The sequence below is a fragment of the Takifugu flavidus genome, chromosome 21 (genome assembly GCF_003711565.1).
Source record: "Takifugu flavidus isolate HTHZ2018 chromosome 21, ASM371156v2, whole genome shotgun sequence".
In the NCBI taxonomy this organism is placed as follows: Eukaryota; Metazoa; Chordata; class Actinopteri; order Tetraodontiformes; family Tetraodontidae; genus Takifugu; species Takifugu flavidus.
Window position 1 is genome coordinate 8,303,839 of NC_079540.1, and position 16,256 is coordinate 8,320,094.

Sequence of the window (16,256 nt, forward strand, 5' to 3'; positions counted from 1 at the left end):
TTATAATTACTATATATTACATTTTTCCATCATTGCGTATGGAGGATGTCGCAGCCACGTCATAGACAGCAGCTCCTCGAATGCCAACTGTTGCCACCCCGTCTAATCTCCCTCACACCACAGCCTAGTAGCCTGGACTGACTTCAGCTGGCAGTTGTGCCTCACACCTGTCGGCTCTTTAAATATGGCTTGTACGTGCACCAATGGTGATTTTACAGATTTCACTAATTAGATCTTATCTCTTACATGAGGATCCTTGTTAAAGTTTGTCCTCTGTGTTCTTGTGCTTAAGCTTAACAAATATTTGTCACCATAAAAAAGCTCTGCCCTTTTAGTTTAAAAGGGCAGAGCTGTTGAACACAAGGGGAAAAACATCGCATTAACGTAGGACACAACTAACAAAAATCTGCCTTTAGTTCTGCAGATTCATCATTTACGATGTAAAAACCTAAAAATGCGCTCGTCCGGAGCCCTCAGCCGCGTTTTAAACTATCTCAAAGCTGAAGGAGCATCTGAAAGCATTGAAATCTGAGCACAGGGAATAAATCAAGGTCCAGGTGGTGTGATTTTGGGGCACCAATTTAATATCGTTTGATTAAGTTCAGTATCCAAAATATGGCTGGCAAAAGGTTAAACCATTGGAAAAGACAACCAGGTCCTCTCCATTTCTGCTGTGGTGGTTGGCGGCAGTATTTCCAAAAACGTTTGTATAATTTGCCCAGGAACATAAAATGAGCTTTTACTGACAACAGCACCTCACATCAAAGTCCAGTCCCGAGGTGTGTGTTTTGTTGTGTCATTATGAAAAGGCGTATTCGAGTCTATTCACCATCCCATTGTATTTGTTGTAGGCGTGTTCTGTGTGTGTCTTTTATCACATGGACATCAAGCCTCATCTACTGGGCGGTACAAGGGAAAAAAATAAAGGTTTGGGTGTGGCTTAAAATAGTTCTGTTAATTGATGCATGATTCCTTTTGAAAATAAGAGAATTAAGAAGATGAACTTATGATCTAAAGTTGCTTTGTTACGGAATAATAATGACATGGGTTTTTAAAAGCTGTCCTGGGTGGACAGTGTTCTTCTGAACGCTGTGTATCTTAGAAAGATCCCTCCTTAAACAAACTTTACACACTCTGGTTCCTGTTGGCACGTCTGTAATAACAACTATCTCCTGGTAGCACAAGCAGCACGTGAATGCTACCTGTGAAGGCTCGCTGCTTCCAGAAATGCAGGATTTTACTGCCTGCATCTGTAAATGAAGAAACCTTTGTCAGTCTGCTGGCGTGCGAGAATCCATAACTATGAAGTGAATAACAACGCGCTGCTTCATGCTTATTGACCTGTGACGGCGCAGTACAGCAATGATGGAGCGTTTCATTGTATTTACAGCTCAGTGTACTTCATGTCAAGCAAAATGGGTCATACATGCTCCGTCTACGTCCCTCTTCCTTATGCTCTGATGTCTGTCTGCCAGCTCTCGTGTTGGTGGCTTTGCATCACCATTATTTGTATCAGATTAGCTTGTGCTTCTTATAACACACTTATTCCTTTTCACTGATTTTCTATGTCCAGATCTCATCGATGGCTACACGGGCGAACGGGCTGCTTTGGAGGAACAGTTGCACCAGAAGGAGGAACTCCACTTGAGCCTCGAGCAAGAGCTGCAGGTGAGGCGCTACAGCTGCAGAGAAGCACGTCTGACATTCGCCTCGCAGCCTTTAAAGGCCGCTGGTGCATCTCAGTCATCGTATGCAAATAAAGCTACAAGCGGCTCCTTTCAGGAAAAACAAATATACGATGGGTACATTAAAGAAAATGAAATAGGAGTTATTTCTCTCTAATTCCCTGTACTGCATGTCTACTGTAGAACATAGCAACCGAAGGATGATGTATTTTTGATGGCAAATTAAGTTAGAAAGCACTCTGCCTACAACTAAAGCCATTCTCACCCTTCGTACAGGTGACCAGCAGCCGGCTGCATGAGCTGGAGCAGGAGAGACTTCAGATGCAGGAGGAGCGGGAGCTGCTGTCCCGACAACAGGATGCCATGCGGGAGCACGCCGGGCCCCGTGAGCTACGTACGTATCTGAGTCATTCTTATGTGAAAGGGAAACACGGTTGGTTCAGAAGATCGTCCGCCGGCTGCCTTCATTCCTAACAAAAGTAAATTATCAAGCATTATTCAACATGTCCAGAAAACTGGCTTTAGCATCTATTTCATTGAAGGTACTTGAATCATGCAGGACGTAGAACTTGAGGTGGAACTAGCAAAGCAGCTTCAGTGCTGCATTTAAGTTTATTCTCGGCCCATAAATATTGGTCAATCTGTACGTTTTAGCAAAGGTTTATTTCTGGATTCTGTTTCTTGCATCTTTTACCTACTGTACAACAGGCAATCATTCATTTGCTGGTATTTTCTGAAAGATAATAATAACCTCTTTTTCATGACTCGTATTATCAGAAAGGTTTGCATTTGTTCATTCTCATGCGCACAGGTGAGTATTTTCATTTCCAGGAATGAAGTAAGCCAGTTTCTTAAGACAAGCCTCTTTTCCCACCGTCCTGTCCACAGCTTTAGGCTGTTACTGACTCCTCCAGAAATGCACTGCCATTCTGCCGTCCCTTTTCCTGTTCATGACACAGACAAGAGCATGTTACATTCTTGTGCTTTCTTATTCCTCCTGTAGGCCTAGTTGAAGCTGCAATGGTTGCAGCACCTGAAGCAGGTGTGTCCACTTTGAGCATGGCTCAGTCATATTCATTATGTGTTCTTCTATTTGTCCACTGTAGCTAAGTGTTGGTGAATCTCTCTAACCCTGATCCAGCACCTCGCCAACAAAGCCTGGAGCTTGCTTGCCATTAACTCACCAACTGAAATTGTTCACTCACTAACCTTTTGCCTAAGCTTTTCATTTTGACCTAATTTTGTCCCGGTTTGTCACTTCGATCGTCTTGGAGTCGGTGTTGGCACTTCTTTGAGCATGGGCAAATGAAAGTAATCGGGGAATTATATGTGACCATTCTTTCCTAATTGTCAATCTCTCAGAATCTTTTATTTTTAATTAATATACTTTAAATGCATAAATGCTCTGATTACAGCTTTTCTTTGAGCGAGTGTGGTGTTTGGCTCTTCCGAAGTCCCTCTCCCCTGCCTGTAAACGCTTATTGGGCATGGACATTGCACTGTCTGGGCTGTCCACCTTTGTTCCGTCGTTTGCACTCTCACTCACCCTGTTACTTTTGCACTAATCCTGCGGGGGTTTGATCCTGGTTAACCCGGTGTGGCTTGTTCACTGGTGGCACTGTGAAGGCAAATACTAAGTATCATGATGGGCATTTGTGTTTGGTCCTGGTTCATCGTGTTGGAAAGTTGACTGAGATGTTTGAAGAGTCCGAAGTTAGTGCAACTACTTTACACTTGAGAGTGTGACAAGCAGGAATTGAATTAAACAACACACACTTCAGGCTCTTCGGGATCTCAGCATCTGGTCTGTTATTGCAAGCTAACATGAATGAAAAAACTAGTACGTCATGTAATCGTCTAAGTCAGAAAATGATGCTTACTCGTGTATCTGTATCTCCTAGACCTGCTCGAGGAGACTGAGAAACTGATGAAAGAGAAGGTGGAGGTTCAGCGTCAGGCAGAAAAGGAGAACACGGACCTCCTGAAGCACAACAAGCTTCTGGAGGCAGAGCTGGAGGAGCAGGTCAGCAGGGTGTTTGAGCTGGAGCAGACTCAGATGATGGAGAGGAGAGACCTCCAGCAGCAAATCCAGGCTCTGGAGAAGCAGCTGGAGAAAAACAGGAAATTCCTTGATGTAAGTCACAGAAATATTGTCCCACATTCCCGTTTATATAAATTCTGTTTTCCAGCCATTGTATTCAAACCCATGATGACACTTTAGGTTTGTGATAAAATCATTAGATATGAAGTGTAACGCTTTAAAATGCTGTCCTTTAGGTCATACAAATAGATGAATATGAATGTAAACATATCAGATAACATCACACTGCAGAATCAAAGCAAACATAGGTTAACTTCAACATGTAATCAATAAATATTTCAGAACAGGATAGTGAAGCAGTGGTTCGATAACTCTGAATCTACTAATCTTAATCTAATCTAATCTTGATGAGCATTTTAGACGAAGCAACTGCTAAACTCAGGATGTCTTTGCTAATAAGGTCTGATTTTCCATTTTTCTATTGATGTTTAGGAACAAGCTGTCGACCGGGAACACGAAAGAGACTTCTTCCAGCAGGAGATCCAGAAACTGGAGCAGCAGCTGAAGGCCCAGCAGAAGCAGCAGCCTGGCTCTGAGCACAGAAACCAGGAGGTAATAGGAGAACGCTCGGTTCTCTGCCAGAGCACTGTGATTGAATATTTAATGCACATCTCAGTGATCATGAACGCTGTGCTCAGGCAGCACAACAATAGAGCTGCTTTGAAAATGACACCGTGATACTGGGAGTGAAATCAGAGTCGATGTTGGTCATTGTGAAAGCTCTGGCTTGCTAACTCTTGCTAACTAGCTGTCAATGCCGTCATGGCTAAAACCTTAGGAGTAACACTCCAAAATGCTTGTTTATTGTGTGTATCAGGGGCACTTTTTGGCACATCATTTAACATAATTTAGTTAGTGCAACATTATTTTAATCATAATGTTACCTGTGTGGTAAAATAATGTCCTAACTACAGCAAACCCATGTGGCTCAGTCAGGATAGAAACCATAGTAACCTGTTCATTTCTGGATGAATGAATGAAGCACCTGTGATTGTTTGACTGGTGTTATGCTGCAGATTGATGCTGCTTCTGTGTTTTCCTCATAGTTGCTGTATTTATGGTGTATTTTGTGCATCCGTGGCCCAGAAGAAATTACCCTCAACAGAACTTCTATTTTGAGCATTTCTAGAGATTCCTGCCACATTTGCTCACTAAGTGCTTTTCCCCCCACTTACCCTCGAACTCTCCAACCTCTGCTCCTTTATGCCGCTACATTCTGACTTCCTATGGCTATTACAGGTGGATGGAATATCCGTTAAGGTATTGCTTCTAGCTTTATGCAGATTCAAGTCTCCCACAGAAGTAGTACCTTTGTAGAACTCCTGTAGCCAATATCTACCTCACCTCATCTCAGACATTCTCTCCCTTGTTCCCCCCCTGCTATAAACAATATGTCTTCATTTGGAAGCGGTCTTTTTTTCCTCTCCCACTCTCTGCCCCCATTGTCCATTTGTCTTTATTGTAAGTCTAAATAATGTGGATGAAACATCAGGGTGCTCCTGACATTGTTAAAAGAGCTGTTGAGGAGTTCCAACAATAATAATTAAAATGCTTCAGCAGAGTTTAATGAATAGCTGACTATGAGGCGTCGTGTGTAAGATAGCATCCTGGCATGTGTGCATTTAAGACACGCGGGAAACATTTGGCCATTTAAATACTAAATACTTTGTTACTTTAGATAATCTCGACCAACCCCCCCTCCTGTAGACCCCTTTCTTCCTCCCCTCTCACAGATGGATGAGTTACTGCCAGCAGTCCTACTGGTCAGTGGTCTATTCTGTGCTTTGTGTCACCCTGAATGAAGTCCTCTCTCCCATCCATCCCTGCATTTATATTATCAGCCTCCTCCTTTCTCAGGTGGATCAGCTGACCTCCCAGCTCGCTCTACGTATGTCTTCTACGCTGTGCGGAAAAGTGGCTGAGAAGGAATCTCATTAACAATTCCTCTCATCTCTCTCTCTCTCTTTGTCCTTCTCCCACTCCCCACTTTTCTCCTCTCCCCTCTCCCTCTCTACCAGGTGGACCGGCTGACCTCACAGCTGAAGGAAAAGGCAGATTGGTGCAGTGAGCTGCTGCTCAGCTCTGAGCAGCTGCGTCGTGAGTTGCAAGAGCGCGACGAAGAGATTGACAAGCTGGAGAGCCGCATTCCGCGAGCTGGAGCAGGCCTTGCTGACCAGCGCTGAGTCCCTGGAGAAGGTTAGAAGGGGGAGGGAAAGATGAGGGATGTCAGAAATCCGAGAAAATGAGCAGTCCTACGCTAGCTGAGTAGCATGGCGGAATGAGTGTGTGAAGATGTGGCTGCGGTGACCGCCTGAAAAGGAATGGGAGGAGGGTGGGACAAGGAAAGCCAGAGAACAATGTGTGGGTGGGTCTACTTCAGCAACCCAGGCAGTTTGTTGTTGGTGACGGCATGCAGCAATAGCAACTGTCAAGATTGCCCCCCAGTGTTCACAGATGGCTAAAGAACTCCCCCCTCCCCCCAAAATAAAAAAACAGCTCACAAAATACTGGTAAAATAACGTATTGAAGTGACAAGATAACTGCAGAGGGTGTTATGAACCAAGAAAAACATGCACTGCAGTTGTGACGCTCTGCTGTAATTAACCAGTCTAAAGGGTTTGTTGGTGTGTGTCGTTTTCATGTTGAACAAAAGAACCAGCATGCAACCATCACGGAGACCAAGCAGACCACGCTGGAGTCGCAATTACAGACAGAACGAGAAGCTCTGGAGCGGAAAGAGAAGGAGGTGGGGTACTGTTGCACTGTTACACACGTGTTCCAAACTTAAATAAGAAGGCAGAAGAACATTTAAAACACCCTGTTAAAGTCTCATCAATATATCTGAAAATGAAATGTTGAGTCAAGTGTTTTAATGACAGAAATGTAATTAAGTTTCTACATTTGCTGTGCGATTAATAGGATGCATGATCTAAATGCTGCATTGATGTTTCTTCTCATTAATGTCACGTGTATCTGTCGCCACAGATCTGTAATCTGGAAGAGCAGCTGGAGCAGTTTCGAGAGGAGCTGGAGAACAAGAGTGAGGAGGTTCAGCAGCTTCAGATGCAGCTGGAGATCCAGAGGAAAGAGATCAGCAGCCAGCAGGAATACCTAGAAACCAGAGATAGCCTCCTCCAGGTAAACTCACCTGCTCGTACCAGAACCTTATCTTGGATCGTCAGCACAGTCTCCGAATGTGTCATCTCAGAAGTATTAACTCGGGATTTTTTATCTGCAAAGTTCAGTTGCACTGTTGGAACACGTCTTCTGTGCCTCAGTCAGGGCACGCTCAGTAAACCGCCACAACACTGACTGAGTGGAATCTCCATTGACGTGATTATTAATAGCCATCACATTACAATCTCTGACTTTTGAAGGTGATGGAGGCGAAGGACAGGGAAATAACACTTCTTAATGAACAGATCACTAAGCTTCAACACATGGAAACAACCTCTGATAACAAGGTAACAGAATATGCATACAAAATGGACAAAAGGTCTGTTTAGAGTATGCATAATTCCGTGGTCGTACATCACTCTGTGTGTGTGTGTGTGTGGTCTGTAGTTTCATTCCCACTGTTACTTTTGGTTGCTTTTTATTTTGGGGTTGTCTTTGTTGTTGTTTTTTTGGTAAGTATTTCTACCATCGTGTCTCTGTGGTGACTTTAAAAGCCTCTGAGTCGATTGTTTCAAGTTCAATTTAAACATTTTAATTCTAATTCTAATTTGAACCATGTCGTAGGATAAAGACATTCCAAGCACACAGGTGGCTCACAGGTTTTTTTTGTTGTTTTTTTAAAAACTAAAAACGACCAAAAACTGTCAAATCAATCAAATATGTTATGCTGTAATATTCTTTCTTTGAAGGAACTTGATGACAGAGAAGAGCTGATTAAAGAACTGGAGTCACGGGTGGAGTGTCTGCGAGGTGAACAGGAACGATTGAAGAGGAATAACGAAGAGGAAGTGGACCAGTTGAACGCCGTCATAGATAAACTTCAGCAAGAGCTGAGCAATATTGAGCAGAAACAGGTCTCGGAGGAAGATGAAGACACCGGCGCTGAGCAAGAGAGCGCTGCGTGGGCTCTAGATAAAGAGGAGTACGACCAAATGAAGCAGAGCATGGATCTGGCCACCAAGGAGCTCACCACGCTCAAAACAGAACACACTAGGCTGTTGAAGAATTATCTATGTTTGAAAGAGAGCGCAAAAGCTTTAGCTGAAACTGAACAGCCACAGAGTCCAGACCCAGAACTGGAAGATGCTCTCATACAGAAAACAGCAGGTCTGGTAGTCATGCAGGCCCAAGTACAAGCGTTAGAGCAAAGCGCTACATCCAGATTGGAAGAACTGGGTCTCCGTGTCCAGGAGCTGGAGGAGGCGCTCAATGAAAAGGAAGGCGAGTTACAACACTGTCGCCTCCAACTGGAGCAGGCTGAAGGACACGCAGAGGATTGGCAGCAGAAGGCGTCGGAGCTGGAGGTGAAACTCGGAGACAAGGGGGATGAGGTGAATGAAGGATCCCAAGAAATGGAGGCGCGACTTGGGCACGTGGAGCCACGTTTGATGGCAAATGTTGACCCACACCGCTATGACTTTGGTATTCCCAAAATGGACTTCAGAGAGATCGGGCAGTTGAGACAAGCTTCCACAGGGAAGGTCTTCCATCTGACCCAGAGGCTTCAAGAGTTGGAGGTGGGACTCAGTGGGATACAGAAGGATCAGGAACTCCAGAAGCAGCTGCTCTCCAGTTCTGAGGAGGAGGTGTTGGAGTACGAGAGGAGGCTGTCTGTGCTCATGGATCTGCTCAGACAGATGAAGTCCCGGACACACCAGAGAGCATCCGCAGCTGCGGAGGTGAGAGTCAGTACTAGGTTAGCGAGGTCTCTTAGGTGACTATAATTACCAGTTTGCATCATTATGCATATAAGTTTGTTGAATCCTGGGATACAGCACTAAAATCCGTGCTCTGGTTTTGTTATTTGCATTTTGAAATTACTGAAATCACATTCGTGCCTCTTTAAGTGCCAACCATTTTCTAACAGAGCTCATCTCTGAATGCACATTTTACCTCCATGTTACCGACACCAGATACATTTTATTAAGCAATACTGAATTTGAGGGAAATTCTTAGTTATCAAAACTCAGGGGTTCCTCCAGTACTGTCGCAGCCACCTGGAGGCATCAGGATGCTTTGACGGATGCTTTGCTGTTCAAACATTAGATCTGCATCATCTAATAGTTATCTTTGAAAAGATAACTAGCTTTTAATATTGTGCTATTAGGAGACACCTAGCGTGTTAGCTTTTGACTTTTGACAAGATGAAATTAGAGTAACTTTTTCTGGCCTTCTCATCAGGCCTCGTCTTCTGATGACCCACGATCACCAGCAGAGGTTCAGCAGGAGTTACAGGAGGTCCGAGCAGAAGTCCTGGTCACAAAAGAGGAGTTAGTCAGCTACAAGGACACCTGTGGCAGACTCACAGAGGAGCTGCAGGTATGTGACGACCCCTTGATTTAGTACTTTAATGACAGTATTTCAAGTGTTGAAACATCTGTGTCTCTCTAGGAAAAAAACGGTACGATACAGAAGCTGAAGGACCAACTCGACAAGGTATGGTGAATATGTTTATTCCCAACCCGATAGCAGTCTTTAATGGAATCCGTCTATCCGTGTCTAATATTTGAACTTTTTTTAGGTGGATGAGAGCAGGGTATCTGAGCTTGGAGGAGAACTAACTGAGGCCCAGAGTGAAGCGGCTGCAGCCAAAGAGGAGCTGAGCAGCTGCAGAGAGAGGTTGGAGAAGCTTCAGGAGCTGCTGCAGGTACAGACGCTGGCACCTTCAAACCCAATTTAGGGTGTCTGTGGTCATGCTTCACACACAGCACACTTTAATATTGTGAAACGTATGATTTAAACACATTTTATTTTATTAAATTACACTTTTGAAGGAGCGGGAAATGACCATCGCACACCTCAGTGGGGAGCTTTGCCAAGTAAGTGCCAGGGATACCATTTTATTGTTTATATATGGAATATTCTTGTGCATAAACGTATTGATTTTTTAATTTTTTTTAATTGTTTTTTAAGTTAAAAGCAGAAGAAAACAGAGACGACAAGACAGACCTCCTCCTGGAGAATAGAAATGATCCATTTTCCACCAAAGAAGAATTTGAAAGTTATAGAAAACACAATGAGAAACTGGAGGAGGACCTTCAACTCCGGGACATCTCAATAACTAAACTGACAGAGGAGCTTCTTGAGAAGAAAGAGAAGGTGGATGCCACCAAAGAACTACTTGACAGCCACAGGCAACACAAGGAGAAACTTCAGGAAGAAGTCCGGCTCCGTGACATCTCGATAACTAAACTGACAGAGGAGCTTCAAGAGATGAAGGAGAAGTTGGATACAATCCAAGATCTCAGGCAACACAAGGAGAAACTTCAGGAGGAACTTCACGATGTGTCAGTATTCAAACTGAAAGAGGAGCTTCAGGAGATGAAAGAGAAGGTGGATGCCACCAAAGAAGAACTTGACAGCAACCGGCAACACAATGAGCAACTCCAGGAGGAAGTCCAGCTCCGTGATGTGTCAATATTTAAACTGAAAGAGGAGCTTCAGGAGATGGAAGATAAGTTGGATACAGCCAATGTAGAACTTGACAGTAACAGGCAACACAAGGAGAAACTTCAGGAGGAGGTCCACCTTCGTGACCTTTCCATATCTAAACTAGAAGAGGAGATTCAAGAGTTGAAGGCAAAGTTGGATACCACCCAAGAGCTTGACAGCAACAGGCAACACAAGGAGAAACTTCAGGAGGAGGTCCACCTTCGTGACCTTTCAATAGCCAAACTAAAAGAGGAGCTCCAAAAACTGAGGGAGAATCTGGATACCACAGAAGAAGAATTCAGTAGCTTCAAGCAACATCAAGGGAAACTTCATCAAGACCTGCAAGTGTGCGAAGGCTCAATGTCCAAACTAGAGGAGGAGCTTCAGGAAAAGAGAAAGAACCTGGAAACTACAGAAAAAGAACTCAGTATCTATAGGCAGCACAATGAGAAACTTCAGGAGGAACTTCAGGTCTGTAAAGATTCATTATCTGACTTGGCAGAGGAGCTCCAGGAGATGAGACATCATCTGGATACCAGCCAAGAAAATCTGAACAGTTTCAGGCAACATAATGAACAACTTCAGGAAGAAGCCCACGTCCACGAGCTCTCTATATCTAAGCTCAAAGAGGAGCTTCAGGATGCTCAAAAAGAGTTGGTACGGGCCGTAGATTGTGTCCCACCCTCCCCGTCTCCTTCTCCATCTCCTCAGCCTCTTTCCTCTGCTTCCTCCTCCTCCACTGCTCAGCCCAAAAGAAAAGGAGTCAAACAACCATCTGGCAAGGGAAGCATCGTGAAGGATAAACCAACACTCTCCAGGAAGACGTCCAACCAGACCTCCAGTAAATCTCACAGCACCCGGCTGAGCAGCAGATCGGAGCAGCAGAGCGTGGCTGTGACACACTCCTCCACACAGACCGAACCGCTCCGCCTCTCCGACCTCGGCCCAGACAGTAAGACTCACACGAATGACGAGATGGAAGAGGTGCTTGGAGAGTTCAGGGAGAAGATTGTACAGATGCAGGAGCTCCATGCAGCAGAAATCCTGGACATGGAGGCTCGGCACATTTCAGAGAGCGAGAGCCTCCGCAGAGACACGCAGGCTTTAGAGGAAGAGTGCAAGGCCCTGAGGGCTGCCATCGACAAGCTGCGTTGCCCAGAGCTGAGGCCGGGGAATGTGGCGTCCCAGTTTAATTTCAGTACAGTAAGAACCTTCATCACTCTGCACTTACAGTTCCTAGTTGCAAACATAATGAGGAGGATTGAGTTGAATGGTGTTTAAACTTTACCAGGTCCAAGCTTCGAGGCCGGACCGCCCTGCATCACTGTTCAGAGATGACTACACAAGCGGTAAGAGACACAGCCACCCGCCGAGGCTCTTCTGAATCGGGTTACCCTCAACGACACGGCAGCCGTTGATCCAAACACGGATAAAATCAGTACAAAAAAGGATTTAGGATCTGCATAAAATATATGTTTTCTCAGATTTCCCACAGACCTGCAGAGATTTAGAATAACCATTGCTAAACCTAAATGTAGCGGGTTAATGCTTCGGTCTGTGTCCTGTAACAGACAGCAGCTCAGACTACAGCCAACGGACTGGATTCGACATCCCAAGCTTGCAGCAGGAGTTACGGACCACTCCAGAGGGAGCCCGGAGGGACCCAGACGATCCCCTGCCCGACAGAATCAAGGTAAATCCTGCATTTATCAATCATAGCTGTAGTATGAGCAGATGTGACTGTGGGATTTATTCTTGGGGTTAATTTATTCAGCCCCCTAATGAAACCGCCTGACCCAAAAACCCGTGTTCTTGTTGTGCAGACGTTACTCCGAGAGGTCCACCAGGAGGGAATGCAGGTGCTCTCACTGTCCGAGCTTCCTATCTCTGAAGGGGAGTCGGGCCACGTTCAAGGCTGGGTGAAGGAAAGAGATGATTTACTGACAACTGTGGAGTCCCTCAGAGGCCTCATCACCCAGATGCAGATAAAGGTAGAGGAGAAGGAGGGACTGCGGTGTTTGGTGGCTTTGTGTTCACCTGTGTGCCCTCTCTTCTGCTGCAGACACCAGGCAACGAGGACTGGCGAGTGCAGCTCCTGGATGCGGTGCGTCGAGTGTTTTTGAGCGAACGGAATGTGCTGAGGAGCGCCCTCTACAGCCAGCTGGACACGCTGGACACCAGCGACGCAATCATCCACCTCAATCGGCTGGAGCAGAGGCTGGCTGAACAGGTCAGCAATGGCACCAACTGGCTCTGACCCTCCTAAATGTTCACAGCTGAGAGGACTGTTAAGAAATGTGCAAATTCGAAATTGATATCCATTTAACGTCGCGTATATTTAAACTCAAACCTGAATCCAGCCTCCAGAGTGGGCGTATAAAGTTCCGTGCTCCCAAATTTGCTCCGGAACACGTTCTCCTGTCCTGGATGATTTCATTTATCCCAACCCTGCTGCAGGACGCCCAGCACAGAGAGGCCATGGACTCCCTCCACCTGGCTGACAGGTCCAGCCTCATGTCTGAGATCCATCAGCTCCGCGGTCAACTGGAACGTGTTCATCACGGTGAATCAACGGGACACGGCCTGATTGAAAAGAGGGAGGGAGGAGGAGGAGATCGAGCAGCGGAGAGTGACAGGCTGCTGCTGGAGGAGCTGAAGGGCGAACTGTCCCAGACAAAACTGGAGCTGGAAACAACACTCAAGGCTCAGCATAAACACCTCAAAGAAATGGACGCGCTCAGGTTAGATGAGATTTGGTCTGACAGGCGTGTAGCCGTCACAGCAACTGATGCTGATGATGTTGGTGAAAGGTCAGAGAAAATCACCTGCTGACAAGTGTTGGTCTAATACGAACATCACAGATTTCAGACAGCTTTTCTCTTTGTTACTTCCTGGCTCCATAGATTCTGACCAATTTAGGAATGTCTCAACATAGATGTCAATAAAGGGTGATAGTTGGGAAAACGTTTAAATCTCATTCACATCTTTCCATCGCCAGGGCCGAGGTGTCACAGAAGGCTGCTGAGGTGGACGCGCTGACCGACCGGCTGACGGAGGAGAAGAAGAGGAGCCGAGACCTGCAGTGGGCCGCGGAGAAGGAAAGGTGTGAAACGGACAGGAAGGAGGAGAGCAAAAGAGAGGAATTAGAGGTACGAGAACAGAGAAATGGGAATCGCATTCATTGGTAATTAATTAACAAGTTAACTCGCAAGCGCATCGGGTCGGTTACCATCATAATTGCCTGACGACAATGTGCAGTTTAACTGTTTTGTGTTACCGTAGCAACAGGTGACACTCAGTCGGTAACACAGAACCTTAAGCTAAAGATCATTTCCTGTGAGTTTCAGTGCGGGGGGGTGGGGGGGGGGGTGCTGGAGGCACCCTGAAGGACACCAAGTTCAAGTTCATGTTGGAGTCCAGTTTCAATATTGTTCATTTTTTGGTTGATTCTGCTGTCGTGTCGTCTCATGGAGCTGAAGAGGAGTAATGTGGGAATTTCTTTGATGTCTTTGTTGTCTTGGAAAACGTCTCTCTCTTCTCTTCTGCTCAGGACCTGCAGCTCACTCTGGAGGATCAGAAGGACCGTGTGGCTCAACTCACTGTGACCCTGGAACAGGAGCGCCAGGCCTCAGCTCGGCTCTCCGAGCAGGCTGAACGGGAGCGCCTGAGCCTCCACAGACGCCTCCAGGAGCTCCAGGTCCAACTGGAGACAGAGAAAGCCAAGGCCCTGGAGATGAGCACTGCACTGGGGAGGGAGAGAGAGCTGCGGACGGGGGTCTCCTCCAGGAGCGGCCCTTCCACTGAGCTGGGAGAGGATACGGCGAGCCAGGAAGTGGACAGCAGTCTGCTGGAAAAACTGCAGAAAGAACTGGATGACAAGCACGCCCAGGTGTGTTTTTGGATCATCTAGAAGAGGTTTTAATAAAAAAATCAAAATGTCTGTACTTGACTCTTCCCCTGTAGGTGGTGCACTTACTCAGTCAGCTGGAGGTCCAGAAGCTCGAGGTGGTACAAAAGGAAGAGGAGCTCACCGCAGGCCGTCGAGAGCTAAGACGAGAGCAGGAGGCTCTGCAGGTGGCCCGGGCACAGCTGGAGGCGCTGGAAGCACAGATATCTGAGAGCCAGGAGCAGCTGGGGAGAGAACTGGAGAAAAGCAAGGACCTGGAAGAAGAGAGGGAGCGGCTGGAGGGGAAGGTGCACTGGTTTATAGAGCAGAGCGGAGCGAGGGAGGTGAGTCCACTGATCGACCGGTGTCCTCATCAGCCATGGGTTTGGTCAGTGGGGATCGTCGGAGGGCTGTTTTTGTCGCACAACCTCATCAAACTGTCTTCCTATTCAAAAAGGACGACGTCTCGCTCGGCGACTCCACCGACCGCACCAAGGACTGGGTCTTCCAGCAGAAGAGTGGAAACATCCAGTCACCGAGCGCCTCTCCCGCGGCCTGCGGCCCCTGGCGCACAGTCGACAAGATCCTGAGTAAACTCTACCTCATTTCCTCGAGGGTCAGCAGCATGGCGAGCAAACCTACCGACAGGTAATCAGAGACCCTGCTAATCACCTCAGTAGGTCCTCAACCCCCCGACAGGCTGTCTGATGAATCCCTCGTAACAGGCCAACTGCCGAGGTGGAGCATGAGGACTTGTCCTGGGTGCAGTCCAACGTGGAGGAAGTCATCACCATGCTGCAGCAGTGTCCGGGTCTGCCCGCCGTCCCTGAGGTCAGTCCTGAGTCTGGAGCCGTTTATGGAAAATCCAGCCCACATTGTTGCGAATCTCTGAGTTGAACGATGCTTGGCCGTCCCCAGAGCGCCCCCCTGCTGCCAGGAGGCTCCTCCAGCACCCTGACGCAGCGGCTGCTCCGGCAGAACGCGGAGCTGACAGGTTTCGTCAGCCGTCTGACCGAGGAAAAGAACGACCTGAGGAACCAAACGCTCCGACTGGAAGAAGAGATCAGACGCTACCGGCAGGCTGGACCGGCGACAGGCGAAGGCGTGAGTACCTGATTCTGGATAGCCCAGATCAGACGAAACTTCCCCTTTTATTGATTATTTGATTTCATTCTCCAGTTCAACTTCAGGAAAGGCGTATCAAAGTCGGACTCGTCGGGAATGCTGCTTTCCCAGGAGCGGGAAGCTTGGACCCGAGAGAAGGTCCGTCTGGAGAAAGCTTTACATCAGGCCCAGGCCCAGGTGGCCCGACTGCGTGGGGAGATTAGGAGCGACACCCTGCGTGAGATGACCGGGCCTGAAGCTGACAATGCTGCTCTGAAGGTCAGACACAGCGGAGATTGTCCTCAGGTGTAACGGTAACACGGCCGGAACATTCATGTCATTATCCTCCTCCGGCTGCAGAGGATTTACGGGAAGTACTTGAGGTCAGAAAGCTTCCGCAAAGCACTCATCTACCAGAAGAAATACCTGCTGTTACTGCTGGGAGGATTCCAGGAGTGCGAGGAAGCAACGCTGTCCCTGCTGAGCAGGATGGGCGGCCAGCCGGCGCTGTCCACCCTGGAGTCCATCCACCAGCGCCGCCGGGGGCTCACGCGCTTCCGTTCTGCTGTCCGAGTCTCTATCGCCCTCTCTAGGTGGGCAGCTGGCTTCTTTCTTCTCTTGCTCAAAAAGGTCGAAGGGGCTGATGCGGTGTCACCAACAGCCACGATCTGGAGTCATTTCGCACATAAATCAAACATTTAATGTTCTGCTTAGGATGCGTTTCCTGGTCAAAAGATGGCACAAGACGACGGGAATAAGCTCCGCAGCCTCCGGCACCGTTAGCAAAACTGGGGCAGGACAAACGCCAGGTGAGCTTCCAGCACTGACCTGTTTCATTCCTAGCTTTTGTAACCTACTAATATGCTGCGTC

General features: G+C 47.2%; 1 protein-coding gene across 1 annotated transcript in view; it reads left to right on the forward strand.

Moving 5' to 3' along the window:
• akap9 (A kinase (PRKA) anchor protein 9) overlaps positions 1–16,256 on the forward strand; it is a 43,457-nt gene that overhangs the window by 26,003 nt on the left and 1,198 nt on the right. Inside the window, 30 exon segments of the mRNA XM_057021259.1 lie at positions 1,574–1,668; positions 1,962–2,079; positions 2,689–2,727; positions 3,587–3,819; positions 4,219–4,338; positions 5,805–5,933; positions 5,935–5,982; positions 6,440–6,532; positions 6,772–6,924; positions 7,164–7,250; positions 7,653–8,642; positions 9,145–9,282; positions 9,355–9,399; positions 9,485–9,610; positions 9,738–9,782; positions 9,877–11,598; positions 11,687–11,744; positions 11,967–12,088; positions 12,219–12,386; positions 12,458–12,625; positions 12,853–13,136; positions 13,394–13,544; positions 13,946–14,284; positions 14,359–14,625; positions 14,739–14,929; positions 15,007–15,112; positions 15,200–15,385; positions 15,461–15,664; positions 15,746–15,978; positions 16,100–16,194. Of these exon segments, the coding sequence (XP_056877239.1) occupies positions 1,574–1,668; positions 1,962–2,079; positions 2,689–2,727; positions 3,587–3,819; positions 4,219–4,338; positions 5,805–5,933; positions 5,935–5,982; positions 6,440–6,532; positions 6,772–6,924; positions 7,164–7,250; positions 7,653–8,642; positions 9,145–9,282; positions 9,355–9,399; positions 9,485–9,610; positions 9,738–9,782; positions 9,877–11,598; positions 11,687–11,744; positions 11,967–12,088; positions 12,219–12,386; positions 12,458–12,625; positions 12,853–13,136; positions 13,394–13,544; positions 13,946–14,284; positions 14,359–14,625; positions 14,739–14,929; positions 15,007–15,112; positions 15,200–15,385; positions 15,461–15,664; positions 15,746–15,978; positions 16,100–16,194 (6,753 nt within the window).